This window comes from Pipistrellus kuhlii, unplaced genomic scaffold, assembly GCF_014108245.1.
Source record: "Pipistrellus kuhlii isolate mPipKuh1 unplaced genomic scaffold, mPipKuh1.p scaffold_m20_p_7, whole genome shotgun sequence".
Classification (NCBI taxonomy): domain Eukaryota; kingdom Metazoa; phylum Chordata; class Mammalia; order Chiroptera; family Vespertilionidae; genus Pipistrellus; species Pipistrellus kuhlii.
In genome coordinates, this window is record NW_023425573.1 from 53970307 (window position 1) to 53990964 (window position 20658).

Below are 20658 nucleotides of genomic sequence, written 5' to 3' on the forward strand. Positions count from 1 at the left end.
TCTCAGGTGTGTAAGAAGTGTATTAGAAGGCATATTTGAAGGTCATATATTGCCATGATTCTGTGCACAATTTCCTGTGTAAGTGGCATGTCGCTTTAACTTCACAGCGCCTGTACAAGTCAGTTTATGAAAAGAACAAGATGAAAATCAACATTGTGCCCGACATGGTAGAGTTGGTTACTGCTAAGGATACTCAGAAGAAAGTCAGTGAAATTGATTACCGCCTACACCTCCATGAGTGGATTTGCCATCCCGACCTGCAAGTCAACAGTCATGTCAGGAAAGTCACAGATCAGATCAGCGATGTAAGTACATTGCTCATGAAGGCCCACCCTCCTGGCCCCTGACTCCCAATCTAAAGAGAAGCATACTCACCTACTTCTTTACCTCAGCCTCCTCCCAGGATTGCTTCCCTATATGCCCAGCCTCCCCTAACACTACTTTCCTATATACCCATGGGTCCCATTGGAACTCAAAGGTACCACTGGAAGCAGGGCTCTGTGTGCCAATGTTTCCATGGCCCCTTGGACTCACTACGTTTGCTTCTCAATCCACAAAAATCAACCTCAGTCCAGAGGGATCCCCTTGTCTTTGGTGTTAAAATTATGGTCAAGTTTTATTTTGCCAATCCCCTTCATCTGTTTCAATTCTGTAGATTGTGTACAAGGATGACCTCAACTGGTTGAAAGGCATCGGTTGCTATGTCTGGGACACTCCTGAAATTCTCCACGCCAAGCACGCTTATGATCTGCGCAATGATGTGAGTTTGCCTTGATTTTTTTGTTTTTGTTTTTTGTTTTGTTTTGTTTTTTTATGTGTTTTCTTCTTTTCATAGTCTAGCGTCAAGGCAAGAGTATGTAAACTAGGAACATTGTCACAGGTCAGCTGTGTCTTAAGTGATGGTAAGGATGGCTGAGCTAGAGAAAATGCTAAGCCATTGAAAGCAACCATTTCTCAGGAGTGCATATGGCATTCCTATTCAACAATGCAGTTGAGCTATCCCATTGTTCTCTGGAGGAGAAGGTGCATGTGGCTCTTCTCTCTACCTTTTGGGCTATTTTGTATATGTGAATGAGCACGTAATTGTCATTTTAGGAAAATATAATTTGTTAGGAGTTTGTGATGCTACAGATGGGATCTACTGGCAAAGAGAGGATTTGCTAGGAAGATCAATACTGTATTCAAGATTTTAGTAAAAAAAATAAATATTACTAGAAAAGCAATTGTCAAAACACCTAAAAGTCCCAAATGACCATAAGCATTGATCACGCTGACTGTCATAAACTTTAAACACAGCCTGGTCTAGTGAATAAATGCTGGTGAATGTAAATGCCAGGAGTTAAAAAACAAAACAAAACACAACAACAACCAAAACTTCGGTGAAAACCAGCAATTTCCGATATCATGAATGGTGTAACACAGGCTTATTTTCTTTCTCTTGGCAGATCAAGTACCAAGCTCACGTGAAGAAGACAAGGAATGACTACAACTTGGTCATGGATACGCCAGTCTACGTCCAGGCTGTCCAAAGCAGGAAACAAATAAGTGACGTAAGTGCCCGTTGGGGCTGTGACAGTGGCCAGTGATAAAGACAGGGGCCGCCATTCAAGCAGATGTGGCAAACACCACGCCTGGGCAGTACCTGGCTTTTTCTCCCTGGGGAAGGAAGTACTTAGATTCTGCTCTCCACTGGAAACTAATATAAAATAATATTGAACGCAAACTCTAGTTGAAAAATAAAAAAAGATTCTGCTCTTGTTTCCTAAAACCTAACGGGTTCAGGTAACTCCCTGGGGTGGGGTTGTAAGTGACCTAAGTCTATACGATGCTTGTTGTTTTAAAGCTTCCAAAATGCTTTTTGATTCTTTGTATCAAGAGCAAGTCTAGATGTTCTAATAAATTAGAGCAAACTAATTAAGTAGAATGAGAAGGAAGCAGACTCTGAAGTTAGAAGGAGTCCAGCCTCTACCAATCAATGAGGCTTGGGAAGAGCATTTAGTCCTCCAAGTCTCAGCATCCTTATCTGTACAATGAGAAAATGGATGAAAAGTACCCACTACGGTGCCTGCTATAGAGCAGGAAGACCAAGCACAATGCTGCTTTTTTTTTTTTTAATTGACTTCACGGGTTAATAAATAAAATCATCCCACCAGTGACTTAGAACATTGGGACCTATTATTTTTGAACTTGTAGTGCTAAAATGGCCTCTCTTCCTCTGCTAATGTCTGAGCCAACCCTTCCACTTATTTCTCAGTCTGGGGCCACACCCTGGCTCTGGTCTTATTGGACAAGGCACAGTCACATATCAGATAGAATTCTTTAGGCATAGGGACACAAGCTACCCTGCCTTTAAAAAAAAAAAATAGAGAAAGAAACAGAAACTTGGGTTTCCTTTTACGTTGCTTCTTCCTAACAATGCTGCCAGAGTCTGTCTGAGTCCGTGCACTTTCTCTCTGCCCCAGGCTGTCTACCACTACGACTACGTGCACAGTGTCCGAGGCAAAGTGGCTCCAACTACAAAAACCGTGGATCTGGACCGGGCTCTTCATGCATACAAGCTCCAGAGTGAGGTGAGCTGGGAGAACTCTACGAAGTGCCTGGCGGGTGTCCTGGCTGCAGCTTACAGAGGCCGAGTCATTGGCCTCTGCCGAAGCCCCTCAGCATGGGCATCTTCTCAGCCTGACCTTGTACATTGTAAATGCTGTTCCATACTGTACATGCTCTTCCAAACGCATGAGCTATGAAAAAACAAAAAAAACAGTGCATAGCCTGTCTTCCTTCTTGGCTGGCCAGCTCTTTCTAAACATACAGTGGGCGTTTTGGGAGCAATGTTTACAGGTTACAAGGAAGAGGGCCAACCTACTATTTCTGCTCTCAAAAAGCTTAAAACCAAGATGAGAAAGACAAGGCATATGATCATGAAAGATTATTAACAATAAGAGATAAAGCTAGAAATTTCTGTTGAAACTCAGACAAGGAAAAAAATGTAGACTCCACTCCACGTGTAAGATCTCCAGTCTGTGTTACCTGATGGTGCTATGCTCCTATGTTGACCGTTAGGAATAATTAGGTTTTTAATATTTTAAATACTGTTCTTATTCTTATAGTTTCTCTGAGAGACAGAAACTCCTTCCACCTTCTGCCAGGAATATTAGCATCCTGCTCGCTTCATAGTCTGACATTAATGCTGTGTTTAGCGGGAGAGAGGAAGCAGTGAGTCGGGGGAGAGAGATATGCTTTATAATTATGTGCTTCACAATTATGACTGTGTTCAAGATTGGTGGCAACTTGACTATCACCTGAGAGTGTGGTGAAGAACAGAGGTGGCACTTGGTAGACTCTTTTCTCTACTGAACCCAAATTCTTGCTAATTAGCATGCAGTCAACTGGGCATATGTTAAGAAGCATAGAAGGATTAATTTCTATAAATCTCTGCATTCATTGCTCTCTTCTAAAAAAAAAAAAACAATAAGAGTGATTTGATAAATTGCCTCTTAGAGCTTATTTAATTTCTTTCTGAAATTAATTCAGTAAGCATAGTACTTAAAGTATGTAATTGAAAACCTAACATGAACAGGATGTGACTTGTTTAACTTAGATCGTTTATTAGATGTAGGTGTCATTTAACCTTCTTCCTCATTCGGCAGAATCTGTACCGAGATGCGGGCAAGCGCTCCCTGGCTACTGGATACAGGCTTCCGGTCGACACTCCGCACTTCAAACACTCCAAGGACACCCAGTACATGAGCAGTTATGTGAGTGCTCTCCTCCTCGTTGAGATGGGGTCTGAAGTGAGAGGGGGCACTAATATTTATGAATAGCCTGTTCTCATCCCCCCAGCCCCACCCCACAGGTTCAACATGATACAGTGATAAGAGCAGAGCAGGGGAGACAGCACATTTCCCTGGGGCGCTGTGAACTGGCTGGCTTCTTTAGGTTATCAGTGTGTGCACAGTTCAGTGCATTAGCATAGGATTCCTGTGGGATTACATCTGCGAGATTCAGTTACCTTGGCTCCGGGTTCATGGCTGCAGGATGCTTCTACTCCTGCTAGCCTTAGCACAGAGCATCCTAGACAATCCCAAGCCACGTACTGGAAATTTAAATCATACCTTCACTACTGATGTGTGGCATCAGTATTGTCTTCTGCAGTGTGTCATTGAAAAAGATATAACAGCCCTAGCCAGTTCGGCTCAGTAGATAGGGCATCAGCCTGCAGACTAAAGGGTCCTGGATTCAATTCCAGTCAAGGACACATGGCCCGGTTGTGGGCTCAATTCCCAGTAGGGGGCATGCAAGAGGCAGCGGATCAATGATTCTTTCTCATCATTGATATTTCTATCTCTTTCTCCCTCTCCCTTCCTTTCTGAAATCAATAAAAATATATTTAAGAAAAGAAAAAGATATAACATCCCTGTATATTTCTTTGAATAGAAAAAACTTTTTGTGGGGCTGCTGGCCCTGGTACTTGCCTCACTATTTGCCCTCTGTACCATTCCATAGAAAGCTCAGAGGGATAGATAGCTTCCCTCTACCTGTACCTTGCCCTGGAGTTAGCTCAGTCATCCACCTTCTCCACTTTTCAAAAGTGCCAGCTTGGGACTGCATACCATTTACCCAAAGACAAGGCCTAGGGAAATTGAGTCTATGCCAGTGACTGTGACCTTCAAACCAGACCCAAGAATAAGCCATCAGCTGGAGAATAAGCTCTCCCTTCCATGTTGCCATTCATAGTTCCCTGTATCAAATCTGCTGGCCAGTGAGAGTCCAATGTCAATCTGTAAAACCATTCACCAGTCTTTAGTCTTTTATTTTTTCTTTGCATTTCCTAATTTACTAGCCATATTGTGGCTAAAAATATAGGTTTTTTTTTTCTTTTCATTTTGCATGACTACATACAAACAGATTTCATCTAGGCAACATCTAATTTTATTCCTTTCTGGATCTAGTTTTACTAGCCAACAAAATAATTTTCTAGATTCTATTATTGAAATTTTGTCAATGACTTTTCCTTATACTTAATGCTTAGAGGCTAATTTTCAAATGCAAGTGACAGCTCTTTTCGGTTTGTTTACCCATCCGTAATCTCATTCTGACTTTGCTTTTGCAGTTCAAGTACAAGGAAGTTTATGAACACCTCAAGGCAAATGGGTATACACTTGGCCCCAATGATGTTCCATTTGTCAATGTCCGGAGGGTCAACAATGTTACCAGCGAGGTACTGTGAATTCGGATTCTGTGGAGAAAATATTAATATTTGCTTATTGATCAGTCAGTATCCACACTGACCACCTGAAATGGTGTTTCTTCCAATGTAGAGGCTGTATCGACAACTGTACCACAAACTCAAAGATAAGATCCACACAACCCCCGACACACCTGAGCTTCGCCAGGTCAAGAAGACACAGGAGGCTGTCAGTGAGGTGGGTATTGTTTTAGGAGAGAAGACAGGCGAGGGAACCCAGGGGTGACGTTCAGTCATTCAGTCACTAATATGAGTTTTTCTGGACACTTTTTTCTTTAGCTGATCTACAAATCAGACTTCTTCAAGATGCAGGGTCACATGATCTCACTGCCATACACACCCCAAGTGCTCCATTGCCGCTATGTTGGAGACATCACCAGTGACGTAAGCATCTCATGGGGTCTTTCTGGAACACTGTTAGGAGAGGATGGCTTCTTTCAGCAGTGAAGCCGGCCAGCAGTCTTTTCCTCTAAGTACCTCTCAACTGAATGTACGGCTTGGAGGTGAAATAGTATGGAGGCAGGACCCCACATTTTACTACTAGCTTTGAAAACAGTAGCAGGAGGACCACTTGGGAAATGCAAGAATTGCTGGCCGCCATTCTTCATGCAACCCTAAATTGTTACCAACTCTTCACTCTCTAGGTGGCCTCTGTTTCAGCTCATGTTTAATATCTTTTCCTGCTCATCCCTGCTCCCACCCCCTTAAGCAACTTCCTACTACCATTTGTTTCTTTTTCTTCTATGGATGTTTCCTTCTCCTAAAAGACCACTTTATTCCATCTAATCCCCTCTCCCATCAATGCAGTCATAAAATAATAGCTGAGGCCTCTCCTCAGATCAGGGTTAGAGATTTAAATTTCAAAATCTGTTATTTACTTACATGCAAACACACTAAGAGTACCAAGGTGGATGTGTTGAATCAAAATGAAAGATATATCAGTAAAATATATATATATATATATATATATATATATATATATATATATATATATTTTTTTTTTTTTTTTTTACTACTCTGACTTATTTTTTCTTGATTTTTATTTGCCCCTGACCAGCTATATTTTCTATTTTGGCCACACAGATTAAATACAAAGAGGACTTGCAGGTCCTGAAGGGAATTGGCTGCTTCCTGATGGACACTCCTGACATGGTCCGCTCCCGGCACCTGCGGAAGCTCTGGGTGAGTGCCCACCCGTCTTCACAACACGTGGCGACCCCTACTCAGCTTCAAGGAGCTGGGCAGAAAATCTCTGCCTACAGCTACTTTTAAGGGGAAATTTGACATTAACCCACTTGATCAAGTCATGACCATGACTCCTAACAAGGCAATGAGCTTAGGTAGATGACAATGGTTTTTGTCCCTGCCTGGGAAGGCCTCCAGGGCACGTGGAGGCTCAGCTTGACTGGCACACATCGGCCATTTGAAAGACAATGTGTTACCACAACATGCAGTTTCTTGAATGACTCAACTTTTATTTTCATTCTGTTTTTGGTTATTAGTCTAATTACCTGTACACTGATAATGCAAGGAAGATGCGAGACAAATACAAAGTGGTGCTTGACACTCCAGAATACAGAACAGTGCAAGAACTGAAGACACATCTGAGTGAGGTAAGGGTGTGTTCCTCTAGAGAGCATTTATCAGGCAACTACAAGAGGCAGAGATCTCCTTTCTGCCTTAATTACAGAGTGCCCACCACGTCTAAGCAAGTCAACTGATCTCACTTTGCCTCAGCTTACATTGTACCATGTAGAAAATTATGGATTTTACTTTAATGTTTTTTTTTAAAAAAAGGCAAGAAGAGCCCTTGTCACTTTTCTGACCTGATCACAGAATTTGTATAGTGAATTTAAAAAAAAAGTTACAAGTTTGGAACAAGAGAATATGCATTTAAAAAGAATCTCCTTTTGTGTGTGTTTTTCCTTTTGTCCCAATAGGGAACCTAACTTTGTTTTAATTACACCGACATATGGACAAAAAGTCATTTTGTATCTGCTAAGTGTGGTACCTTTCTTTGTTTATTTGCTATTAAACTGTTCGAGAAAGGGAGGGGGGGGGGGAACCACCAAATGCATAGTCTGCTTGATTGTAAAAAAGAGGAACAAGGTCAGTGGTAGAGGCTGGAAAATGAAGGGAGAGACTTGAGTCTGTTTGCAGATGAAGGGAGAGGGCTGGGGAAACTGGAGTGTTGAAGGCCATGGAAAGGAAGGGATAACTGTTGGAACTGGTAAGAAGAAACCAGGATCACACCAGAGGCGTGAATTTTGGACAAGCTACAGAGTATTTTGATAAAAGAGGAGAAAACGTAAAGAAAGCCCAGGGAGGTAAACAAAATATTGGTTTATCGGAAAGAAACAGATTGTTGTAGTGGGATGACCCCTGCTTCTTCCATGAAATAAGTAATAAAGGCATCTGCGAGAACTGTCTACAGAGCAGAAATGATGGTGATGACTATTTTGTCTCCAGCTGGTGTACAGAGCTAAAGGCAAGAAGCAGAAATCAATCTTCACTTCGATTCCTGATACACCTGATCTTCTAAGAGCCAAGCAAGGGCAGAAGCTTCAGAGTCAGGTAAAGTTAATAAAGAAAGATTCATGAACCTGCCACACTGGCTTCACAGGGGGCGGTTGTGTGTGTCTAACCACTTCTGGTCTGTAGCATAAGTTGTCCTTGATGCAATTGCATGCCCATTAATTTCAAGAGGCAGTGTTTGTCTGGTTCATCCTAACCATGGTTTGTTTTACATGAGCAGGTAAATGCCATGTCTTCTTTTCTCATTCTATTCAACTTTTGTTATTGGATGAATAGTCTGTGGACTACAGGCAGTGAAAACAAGTTGCTTGACTTATTCTATAGGACCTATGTATTTTCCACAGACAAATAAAATTATATTTCTTGCATTCAGGCAAAAAAATGGGGGGAAAATATGTTGAAGGCTCTGTCAGAATCCTCTTCTTCTTCTATCTGCATTCTTTATTATATGGATTTGGTTAAATTGTACTCAGCAATAAGGTTATTAGACAACTGGAGTGCAAATGTGTTTCCAGATGTGAGACATAGAGAGAAACAAATGAACAGAAACACATATAACAAACAAACAAAAAACAGGACGACAGGCGCACGCCTGCTGAATAGAGAAGACTAAATGATAAATTTAAAAAAAAATGTTTTATCTCTATAACATCTGATCCCTGTTCTGATTATTTAGTATCTATATGTTGAACTTGCCACCAAAGAGAGACCCCATCACCACGCTGGAAACCAGACCACAGCTTTGAAGCATGCCAAAGACGTGAAGGACCTGGTCAGCGAGGTAGGCTGAGAATTTGGCATGGAGGCACTGGGCCAAAGGAAAAAAGCTCGCTAAATCCCTCACCCACTGCCTCTGATAGGAGAGCTCACGTCTATAAGTGGTGCTCAGCAGCACCAAGAACAGGAGGCGGGGCCATTCTGCTAACGAGACAATACACTGTGTGCCTAGGGTGGATCTGTGACATGGTTGTGGATGGTGAAGGATGAAGACACTTGAACTTAATGTTGTCTCTCTCTCCTATCTTTATTTCTTAGAACAAGTACAAGACTCAGTATGAAAAGATGAAGGACAAGTACACCCCAATTCCAGACACACCAGTCCTCATCAGAGCCAAGAAGGCTTACTGGAACGCCAGTGATGTATGCATCCCTTCCTCTGTCTGCTGCTGTGGTAGGGACAGTGGAGGTTGAGGTATCTGAGGAAACAGAAAAGATTAGTCATATCCATAGTTCAAGGTCCTGACCCACACAAGGAGCAGGAAAAAAAGAAACAACGTATCTAAAAAACTTTATAAAAAAAAAATAGGCACAAACAAATACCAGTTAGGCAAAGTAGTAGCTAAGAGTAATGCAAAAAGCCTATGACCCTTCTCACTGCTCTTCTTGGAAGAATGTGGGCTTTTCTTGTGAGTCTTTGGTAGCATTTCCTAGGGAATGCTTGACAACTAATGGTTTTTTGCCGATAAAGTCATGTTCTTGGAGTCAGCCAAACATGGTTAAAATCTTGATACTGTCGTTTGCTTGCTGATTGACTCTGTATACCTTACCTAATTTTTTCTGAGACTGTTTTCTTATATGTGGAATGAGGATAAGAATTGTGACAATGAAATTAAACTACACCTAGTTTCCCCTGTTGTTAACATCTTACATTACCATCATACATTTGTCATACCCAATGAGTCAATATTGATACATTATTCACTAAACTCTATACTACTTTATTCAGATTTTATTAGGTTCCTCCTCGTGTCCTTTTTCTCTGCCAGGATGTGACATTAGTTTTTAAATCTCTCCTAAATTTATTCATGGGAAAACCTGAGAGGAACCTCATGTTTACAAGACTTCAATTATTAAACTGGGTAGTTTTTCATAATCCATGTGTGTGTTTTTCTTTCCAGCTACGCTACAAAGAAACATTTGAAAAGACCAAAGGGAAATACCACACCGTGAAGGATGCTCTGGACATTGTGTACCATCGCAGAGTCACAGATGACATCAGTAAAGTACGTCCCTCCATATAGCTTCTTGCATGAGGCTCGATGAGCCACCATCAGTTTTTAAAAAATCCTCCCTTGCTCTAGCTGGTTTGCCTCAGTGGATAAAGCATCGGCCTGTGGACTGAAGGGTCCTGGGTTCGATTCTGGTCAAGGGCACATACCTCGGTTGCAGGCTCTTTCCCAGCCTATGCCTTTGTCGGGGCTCGTGCAGGAGGCAACCCATCGATGTGCTTCTCTCACATCACTATTTCTCTGTCTTCTCTTTCTCTTCCACTCTCTCTAAAAATCAACGGAAAAATATCCTTGGGTGAGGATTAAAAACCAAACAAATAAACAAACAAGAAAATATCCTCCCTTCCCTGATACTCTCTGGAAATAAATAGACTATTTTTTTACATTAATGTTGGGTCAGATGTTATACCTGTCTTTGTGTTTTTCCCACAGGTGAAATACAAGGAGAACTACATGAGCCAGCTGGGAATCTGGAGGTCCATTCCTGATAGCCCAGAGCAGTTCCATCACCGGGCAGTTGCTGATGCAGTCAGTGATGTGAGTCTTTAAGTCTTCCATTTTTATAATTCGTATGTCCTTGTGACTTAGGAAGTCAAACACTGCACTAAAACCGATTAAACATGTGACTCAATGTTGGTTCTTATGCATGGATGTTTAAATCATAAAACTCATTGATAAGTGAGTGAACTTCAACTTGGGAGAGAAAAAAATATTCCAATTTATAAACCTAATTTTTCTCCCAAATGTATTATATCATATTACATGGCTGGAAGTGATATACTTCATCTAAGCAATAACCTATTTCTGGTCAATTGAAGAGACAATTCATGAAGCATTCAAGACAGGTAACAATGCTCACTTAGAAAGAAATGTCAGCTTTCAATAGGAAAATACATCTGCCAAGTTCACGATATAATCTCTAGGAAAGTACGCCTGTTACATTTGAATTGTTTTAATTACTATGAAAAATAAAAATTTCCATATAATACACCATAAAATAAGCAGAAAAAAGTTTTATTGGAAACTTATCTTAAATAATTGTTTTGATACTTTACTACCCTATATGTCTCAGTGGTAAGAGCTTGTATTTGTTCCAGTTGTATAGATCCTAACCTACTGCTATTTGGAGATAGGTTCTTAAAACTCTTTGATGATGTTCTTCTCCCAGGTAAAATACAAAGAAGATCTGACCTGGCTTAAAGGAATTGGTTGCTATGCCTATGATACCCCCGACTTCACTCTGGCTGGACAGAACAAGACTCTCTACAGCAAGGTATGATTCCTCAAGGATGATGGCCACATCTGTTTAGCGTATTTCAGTGCTCACAGAGAGAATTAGCACTGAGCATATAGCTTTTTCATATTTCCACCCTGATCTTCGCTTTTAGTCCCTGTAGTTGGAATACATACTGAACTGTCCACCGTCTGATGGGCTCTGCAAAAATGGCATATCTCAAATTTTTTAATGCTCACTTCATTGACTATAGTCATCATTTAGTATATAATTTATTTGAATTTGATAAATGCTCATTTCAGAACAACTCATACTTAGCCAGAATTCTCTCACTATTAATGTCTCTGGGTAATTCATCCTATTAGAGTTAGCAAGGCGGTATATAAAGTGGGATTCTTTTTAAAAAATATTTTTTTATTGATTTCAGAGAGGAAGGGAGATGGGAGAAATAGAAACATCAGTAATGAGAGAGAATCATTGATTGGCTGCCTCCTGAACACCCCACATTAGGAATTGAGCCCACAACCCAAGCATGTGCCCTGATCAGGAATCAAACCCGGACCTTTTAGTTCATACATGCTCAACCACTGAACTATGTCGGGATTAAAGTGGGATTATTCGAATCCACAAATGGATTCGAATAATCCCACTTTAATGGATTCAAATAACTGTTTCTTATGGTCTCCTTTTCCTATTTCCAAAACAAAGCTGTTGGATTAGCTTCCTTTGAACTTTAAAATAGGAATCAGCAAACTTTTCTTCAACCAGCCAGATAGTTAATATTTTAGACTTTCTGGTCCACATTCATTCTGTCACACATTCTTTGTTTACAATTATTTTAAGTTATTTTTTTCAAAAACCTCTTAGTTCATGGGATCATTTAAAAATAAGTGATGCTCTAAATGTTAGCCCATCCCTGCCCTAAATACTATGATTATCTGATTAATTACCAAAAACTATTTCAAATTAATGGACTAAAAAACTGCCTTCAACTGCATATGGTAATACCTTCAAAATAAAATAATAATCACTATAATATATAGGAACAAAGAAGGAACTGATTTGGATTTTTGCCTAATTTGGAAAATAGATCTGTTTGTCATCCATTCAGTAAATATATATGTTTTGGAGTGAGTTTTCAAGGAATCTGGGTAGATATATCCTTTATTGCCTTGGGAGACAGAGTAAGTATTTAGTAATTGTTAACTCTATAAGGAAATTATCACAATTGTATGATAAAATAAAAGGCATGTCTCATTCTTAAGATAATCACAGCCTGCTATCAATTAACCACATTCTGTTTTCTCTAGTACAAGTATAAGGAGATATTTGAAAGGACAAAGTCACATTTCAAGTATGAAAACGATTGTCCAATCAATAGGCATTTCAAGTACGCAACTCAGTTGGCGAATGAGGTATGTATGACCTGACCCAATTAACCCTATGCTGTTCCCTTCAGAAGTCTATATCAGATTGCAACCCAATAAGTAAAATGACAGAAAAGTGTCGAGATAAAGATCTGGAAAGACTATTATAAAGTCACCCTCTGATGGGCTCTGCCAAAAGCATGAGTAAGAGCAAGTGAAGGGATTGTGCTGCGAGATGGGAGGGCCCCACAGCCATCACCACTCTGTTCCCGCTAGCACACAGCAGCACAGCCCTTTGGGCGATGACAGCAAGGAGGCAAAGGATTTTGTTGACTATCCGCCGAACTCCCTAAAACAGGATACTGTGTAGAATCGGGAGAGACAGAAGTTCAATTTATCATCTCTACCATGGCTGTACAGAGATGGCAGTGGCTGGAAAAACCACCCTTGAAGGGATTGTTGTGATTTGGCATTCAATTGCATTGCCATTGTTTACTCATATATTGGTGCAAAGAAGTAGCCATTTGTCCCCAAAATATTCTTTTATATTCTACCCAGTCTTTTCTAGAACTATCTTTGCAACAATTTAAGTTAAATTTAGCTTAAAGTGACTGAAATAACCAAGCTATTGATTAACTTAAATGTTTGGATGGTTTTATATTTAATTTCCTATCTTTGGATATGCCGCAGATTTACATGAATTCATGCACAATGTTAGAAAATTAGTAAAATGTATCTAAAAATGGAAATGTAACTAATGGTATATTTATTTTAATATATGACTTTTTTTTTCTTTTTAATTTGACTTTGTTCATTTTCAGTAGATTTCCAGGTGGAACAACTCTGAAGAATTACTGTTAGTAGATTCCTAGCATACAGTCTTGATATATTTTATTTCTATTTGTCACACTCACAAAGGATTTTCAGGGCTTTTTTATAATTAAATAAACTAACTAGCATTAGAACACCTTTAGAATTTTTCACGAATATTCCTTTTGATTCTCACAGCCTTAGATTGTAGACCTGTCGATTACCATGCCTTATCCTAAATACAATTTAAGGTGCCATAAATCCTAACATTGCTAATGGCATCCTATGTAGAGATGGAAAATGTGTAGGCACAAGGTACTCCAGTTTGGTGTCATAAATCCCACACCCCAGCCCTCTCCAGGCAATCTTCCCTTACTTAACTCTCTTTGCCTCCCTGTGTTTATCCTGGAAGCTTGGGTGCCCACCTCCCAAAATGAGATATTTCTGGTCCTCTGGAGTGTTTATCTGGGGACATTTCTGTGTAGCCTTGAAGTTGTACTCTTGCTATAATTTGATCTGATGTCCGAGCAGAAAAAATACAGAGCTGATTATGAGCAGCGGAAAGATAAATACCACCTGGTAGTCGATGAGCCTAGACATCTGCTGGCTAAGATCGCAGGCGACCAGATCAGTCAGGTACTGTGATGGGGCTGGTTGGCCAGCCCAGGCAGTGCTCCAGGTTTCTCATGAGATGTTGTCCTGTCTGCTGCAAGGATGTCATAGGTTCTGCCTATGATATTGGGATGTTCTGTTTCACAGTATCTGTCTGCCACCCAAAGAGCCCGGGAGCTATTTGAGTGTGCCAGTCCATGCTCTGTGTGCTCACATGTGCTGCAGTGACCCTTTATTCCTCTGGCAGCCCTGTTTTTAGCCTGCAGTTGTAAATTGCAAATTGAGTTGCAAAACAAAGAAGCAAATTAATGGAAGGAAAAGAGACAAAACTCCCAGCCATATTTTCCTACTCCAATGATGTCCTTTTTTTATAAAGCATTTCTCATGTCATTCATTCCCCATTCCCCATCAAGGATGATGGATGGTCAACTGCAGACGTGTAGTCACTCTGCTTGGCATTTGGTAATATATTTGGTGTCTTCACCCACACGTATATGTGAGCACATAAAGTGTGTCTGCCTACATCTCTTCACTCAGATGTGATGGGGATATAGAGCCATGTTCTTATGTCTCTTTTGTGCTTCACTGCTCTTTGCATGAACAGAGAAAATATAAATCTAGTGCCAAGATGCTTCTGAAGCGAGGATGTAATGAAATTCTGCGTCCAGATATGTTGACTGCCCTCTACAACTCATACATGTGGAGCCAGGTAATTTCGGATGTGATGGGAAGAAGTCTTGGGGGCATTCGCCTTTATGCTTTCCTTGACTTTCTTTCCCTGCCCCTGCCCATGGTTTCACGTGATAAAACTGCACAAATGTTCATTCCTTGTAAATGAACACCGGGTGTGGCCACCACTGTGATGACGCCATCTGCATATTATATGACACCTAGGGGACTCCTAGTAAAATTAGCTGAGACTTTTCCAAACTTTATTTCCAAGTTGGTATAACCTTAACTTATATTTTCCAATTTTTGCTCCCTCCCCAAATAGATTCCTGAGAGATTGAGTATATTAAATAGATTCAACAGCATTTAGAAGGTCTAAATATGTAATTTTTTAAATCTAATTTGGCTGTTGTTCAATGATCACTACAAGTGTACCATTTAGGACAGATGAGGATGACAGTACTGCTCTTTTACAATTGTGCATAGTCATGTCCCTTCTTGAGTTTGAAGCTGAATTTGCTAGGTTATTTCCGGCACATCTGCCCTCTCACATACTTGTTAACAGCGTTGCTGATAACATTACCTTCCCACAAGGTCAGTAGAAGCACACCACCACCGCCTTTCCATCATGTGCTGAAAGGTAAATTTGAAGCAGCAAAAAATGGTGACGATTGCTTAACTACCAGATACCATGTTAATAAGATGCCATTGTCCTCATACAAAAAAAGTTTTTAATCAATTCTTGTATAGGAACTTGTTTTATCACTTCAGTGTGACATCATCAGCATATGAAATGAGGGTGATGAGGTCTCCTTAGGAATATCCTATTTGCCTGCCACTTTTTTTTTTGTCCTAATATGACCATCATATAGTTGTGCATGAGTTATTGCTGTGCTCTCTGTGTCTGTGCTGCTTGAAACAGCTTATGTGCATGAAAAAAAATCATGACTTGAAAATTACAAAAATGAATGTCTTTTCTAAAATGATAAATACTTTAAACTCTATATACTTGGTTTTTTTATTTTACATTTATTTCATCTTTGATATGGAAACATACCTTAAGAGGTCATGCATATTCAATGCAGCATATAGGATGGGGCAAAAGTAGGGTTACAGTTGTTAGTATGGGAAACAATTTATTCTTATATTATTGGGTTATCTTCCATACTTACAACTGAAATCTAATTATGGTATTATTTTTCATATGAACAACTTAAACCTACTTTTTGCTCCACCCTATAGTGTGAGTGAATCATTACTTGTTGGAGTCTAGAGATTAAGGGTCTGGTTCTTGCTCTGAGATTCACTCTACATGTACCCTTACTTTTACCCCATCTGGGCCTCAGTTTCTGCACGTATAAAATGTATGGGAATCATCACTTATTGTTATTGTTTGCTCACTCCAATGCAAGCTTGCTATCAAATACAGATTTGTATTAAATGTTTTCAATTAGGATTTAAAGAGAAAGCATGACCCCATTCCCCCCATATCAATGGCTTGTATAATAATCCTACTATTTGCTGTAGGACTCTCTCAAGAGGAAAATTAGATTCCTGAAAGCCCTCTCTTCCACTTCTTAGCATTAACTTGTTCTTCTATTGCACAATTTAGATCAAGTACAGGAAAAAGTATGAAAAAACTAAGGACAAATTTACCTCAATTGTGGATACTCCGGAACACCTGCGTACTACAAAAGTCAACAAACAAATCAGTGATGTAAGTACAAGAAACACTGAACAGGTTCTCAAACTCAGGACGCATTTGCAAACGCAGAGGGTAGTCTAGACCAGTGTTTTTCAACCTTTTTTGGGCAAAGGCACACTTGTTTCATGAAAAAAATCACAAGGCACACCACCATTAGAAAATGTTAAAAAATTTAACTCTGTGCCTGTATTGACTATATATAAAGTAATTCTCTTGAATAGGAATCAAATAAACACAAAGAAAGTATTTTATAATTACTTTATTATGAAATATTAAGTAAACAAAATAGTGAAAAATTATAAAATTCTTGTCTTGTCTGCACCTACGGCACACCAGGAACAGTGGTTGAAAAACGCTGGTCTAGACTGTCACAATGTCTAGAAGACTCTTCCGCCACTCAGTGGGAGTGAGGCATGGGTGTGAAATGTCCTGCTATGCTCAGAACTTCTTTTACCACATAGAACTGTTCCAACCAAATTGGGAGACACCCCATTTTAGAAGCACCTTGGCAAGGCCTTGGCAGAAAACATAAAAGCACCTCTTGAATTTATAGAATTCACTCATCTTTATACACACACAAAAGCCCTTTGCACTTATAATGTCACATCACATTGCACTGTAAATGGAGATGTATAACATTGTCTCTTCCTGCTTTTTCATCTCCTTTAGATACTTTACAAATTGGAATACAACAAGGCCAAGCCCAGAGGCTACACCACAATCCACGACACGCCCATGCTGCTGCACGTCCGGAAGGTCAAAGATGAAGTCAGTGATGTAAGTATCAGAATGGCTTTCCAGTCTTTTCATCTTGGGCTCTCTAATGTGACCTAACAAACCCTGGTTCAGTTATCTATTTCTGTGTAACAATCTCCCTAAAACTTAGCGACTTAAAACAACAATATCTCCCCCCCCCCCCCCCCCCCCCCCCCCCCCCCCCTCCCCCCCGTCTCGGGATTCTGTGAGCTGAGTGGGCACAGTCGAGTGGATCTTCTATCCCACATGCTGCTGGCAGACAGCTGAGGCTCAGGTGGGCCAGCACCTCAAGAAGGCTCACTCCCATGGCTGGTCATTGATGATGGTTCTAGGCTGGAGCTCTGCTTTTGCATAGACAGTTCCCCCACCCCCCACTCCACCTCCGTGTGGTTTGGACAGCTCACCGCACAGTGGGTGGGTTCCAAGAGACTGGAATAGAAGCTTCCAGACCAGTTAAGGGCTACTCCTAGAACTAACAAGAGACTCTTGTGCTGTATTTTATTGGCACAGTGGATACCCAGATTCACCGAGTGAAGAGATAGGTGCCACCTCTGGATGAACAAATGGCAGGACTTCATTGTAGAAGGGGGGAGGTGGGGGGGAGGAGAGGAGAGATGTTGTAGAGACCATTTTGAAAAATGCAATATGCCATAAATGCTATGAATACTCTGTACACTTTATCTTGGCTAAGAGGAACAAGGTAGCCATTAAATTCAAATATTCTGAATTTGAGGAGAAATTGTATTCATAAATTTCCATATATATAGATAGATTATGTGGTTGAAAACTATCATGATTGTTAATAAATAAATAAATAAATAAATAAATAAATAAATAAGGAAGTCCATGGCTATCCTGCACCAGAGAGAATATTAAAGGCAGCTGTGGCGTACATGCATCCTTACCCACAGCCTTGACCTCGCCTGGTGCTCAGGAATTCCCTGATAGATGAATAAATGTGTTCACAATGCTGACCTGAGCTGCCATGAAAAACTGTTAAATACATTTGTGTACTGTGTATGAAGGCAGAAATGCATATAAAAATTTTTCGTTTTTTTTCATGATAACCTAAGCATTGGCATTTCAAACATGGACAGCTAGGTATTCATAAACATCTGTTAGGTCAATTCTTTATGCAGAGCAGCCTTTCCCCTTTCACTGTAGAAAAAGGAAGCATTTTGGTGTCCATTCTCCCACATTTTCTAATTATAACAATAACCTGAGATATGGATGTAAAATATGAATTTCCATGTCTTTCCCCTAAAGATATTGATTTATGTGTGTGGTGGAGTGCAGAAAATTGGGATCAAGCAAATTTAGTAATGCTACTAGGCTTCCTTAGAACAGTCTGACTTCAGATTTAACCACTTTAACACCTGGGATCCCTCAGCAACAATGAATGAGGATCCCTCAGCAACAATAAGTGAGGCTCCAGGGCCCTGAAATTTACAAGGAGCAGAATTGGGTGAAGCTAGAACTTCTGGGCCTGGATGGGGAAACCACCTGTTGGGCCCTGAGACTAAGCCTTCCCTGACACTCTCCCTCTCATTCAAAGCCTCGTATGCCCAAACTGGCCAGATGTGGCTCTAACAGTGATGATAGTGATGACTGCATCCATCCATCCATCCGTTCATTCACTCATCAAACATTTATTGGGTTTCTATATGCCTGACACCAGGAACAAATGTGCCTGACACTAGGAACAATGATGAATGACATACAGTCTTTGCCGTTGGAGGAGTTCAGCTTAATGGAAAGAATAGACAGTTAAGCAAATAATTACAACATGAGGTGATAACAGCTGGAGCTGTGAGGGGTACAGAAGGAGGGCAAGACTCATTCCATCTGGGTGGGAGAAGCTTCGTTTCCGTCAGCAGTTTTCAAGATGTTCTGAACTTGGAATTTTCTGATTTGGAAAAGGGAGAACATACAGGGAAAGCTGTGCAGCTGGCCCTTCCAGCACAACCTCAGGGGACGTGAGTGACACCGTGACACTAATGAGCACGCTCAGTGTGTCCTGGGAGCTGGTTTTAAAATCTGAGACAGGAACACACATGTCTGCATGGCCACAACCTTTCTACCCACAGATTCATGGAGCAGTGTGTACTAACTATAAACACGGTTTTCATTCTTATTTTTTTAAGTATCTAAGTAGACTGCTATAAAAAGTAACCTGGTCATTGTGTTGCCTCCCACAGCTGAAATACAAAGAAGTTTACCAAAGAAACAAGTCCAACTGCACCATTAAGCCAGATGCTGTTCACATCAAAGCAGCCAAGGATGCCTACAAAGTCAACACCAACGTAAGTTCCAAAAACTTCCCCTAGCCTCACGGGGATTCATCAGCTTCATCGGAACATAGGATCTCTCACATCGCTTCCAGAGATTGAGTCCGGATCAAGAGTTAGGTGCTAGGAGCGAGCATAAGGACGCTGAAATTTCCATGCTGCCTCTGGTTCTCACCGAGGTCATTGGGGAAGAGCAAGGGTGGCCAGCCTGGGCCACAGTCATTACACCTGCTCTGCCTTGATGCTAGGTGGCTGAGAAATGTGAGACTCAATTCTGAAATGAAATTTGCATTTTAGAAAGTATCTCAGTATCTTTCCTTCCCTCCACCCTCCATATTCTCCTCCTGCCCCACACCCTAGGGCCTGTTCTTTATGGACAAAAAAAAAATTTAACCACTTTGTGCTGTCATGAGTTAGCCTAAGCCATATATGTATGGTTATAAAATGAAACCATTACAACCCAACTAGTGCCCACTAGTGCCAGAGAGAACATATGTTTGTTAGGGCCAGCAAACTGAAATGCCTGTAGTGGACAGGTTACTAACCTTTCTAGGCAGTTCCTCATCTGTCAACTGCATGCAGTTCTTGCAAAGATGAAATAAGTTAATAATTATAAAGCACTAAGAAAAGTGCCTGGCACAAAAGAATGTACTATATATGTTTAATATTGTTTTAAGCCTGAATTAAGTTAGAAGTTAAAAGTGCTCAAGTGCTCTGAAGATGACTAAGCTGCGCTGGCAGAGCTGGAAAGATTGTAGAATCTTTCCCCCCAGAGGTCTTTAAAAATTTTAGCCCCTATTGAGGACAAAGGGTCCCACAAGATAACCTCCTGAGTGGCTGACCAGCTGCATAAATTGTAGAGAAATTTTCATTGGGGCTCTCTCTTGCCTAAAGAACCAGGACTTGTTGTACGTTAAAATGCAAGGTGAGTCCCTCAGTGCCATGTGTGTGGTCAGGAACTCAGCCTCCTGACTGATGCGACTCGTTTTCCTCTCATTAAAAACAGCTGGACTACAAGAAGCTGTATGAAGCCAACAAAGCCCACTGGAGGTGGATCCCTGACCGACCCGACTTCCTCCAGGCCGCCAAGTCCTCCCTGCAGCAAAGCGATGTGAGATAGAGGAGACACATCAGCCTGGGCCACAGTCATTACACCCACTCAGACAGAAAATCAATAATTAGTCATGATAACCACCATGGAGTGTGTTAACCTAGCCCATTTGAGATCCAAGGACAGGGGTTGTGCGAGTGGAAGGTGGGCTCAGGAAGCAGACCTGGCCTCACAGTCTGGGTCTGGCTCCAATGGCTCGGAGACCTGAGCGAGGCTGGGGTGGGGCTGGAGGCGAGTGGGCTTGGGGGTCTTGGTCTAAGCCTCGGGGCTGGAAAGGAGGAGCTCAGCAGGAAGTGAGGGGCCAGAGGCCTCTGCCC

General features: G+C 40.9%; 1 protein-coding gene across 46 annotated transcripts in view; it reads left to right on the forward strand.

Moving 5' to 3' along the window:
* NEB (nebulin) overlaps positions 1-20658 on the forward strand; it is a 183330-nt gene that overhangs the window by 129386 nt on the left and 33286 nt on the right. For 43 of the 46 annotated variants that reach the window (XM_045575785.1, XM_045575783.1, XM_045575790.1 and 40 more), the window contains 22 exons: positions 108-305; positions 656-760; positions 1446-1550; positions 2463-2570; positions 3648-3755; positions 5111-5218; positions 5319-5423; positions 5525-5629; positions 6329-6427; positions 6748-6858; positions 7715-7819; positions 8457-8561; positions 8816-8920; positions 9679-9783; positions 10222-10326; positions 10958-11062; positions 12334-12438; positions 13732-13836; positions 16094-16198; positions 16856-16963; positions 19141-19245; positions 20237-20341. In XM_045575785.1, the coding sequence (XP_045431741.1) occupies positions 108-305; positions 656-760; positions 1446-1550; positions 2463-2570; positions 3648-3755; positions 5111-5218; positions 5319-5423; positions 5525-5629; positions 6329-6427; positions 6748-6858; positions 7715-7819; positions 8457-8561; positions 8816-8920; positions 9679-9783; positions 10222-10326; positions 10958-11062; positions 12334-12438; positions 13732-13836; positions 16094-16198; positions 16856-16963; positions 19141-19245; positions 20237-20341 (2415 nt within the window). Of the gene's footprint in view, positions 1-107; positions 306-655; positions 761-1445; positions 1551-2462; positions 2571-3647; positions 3756-5110; positions 5219-5318; positions 5424-5524; positions 5630-6328; positions 6428-6747; positions 6859-7714; positions 7820-8456; positions 8562-8815; positions 8921-9678; positions 9784-10221; positions 10327-10957; positions 11063-12333; positions 12439-13731; positions 13837-14416; positions 14522-16093; positions 16199-16855; positions 16964-19140; positions 19246-20236; positions 20342-20658 lie in introns of all 46 variants that reach the window. The other 3 variants (XM_045575784.1, XM_045575792.1, XM_036422266.2) reach the window with 2 other exon arrangements.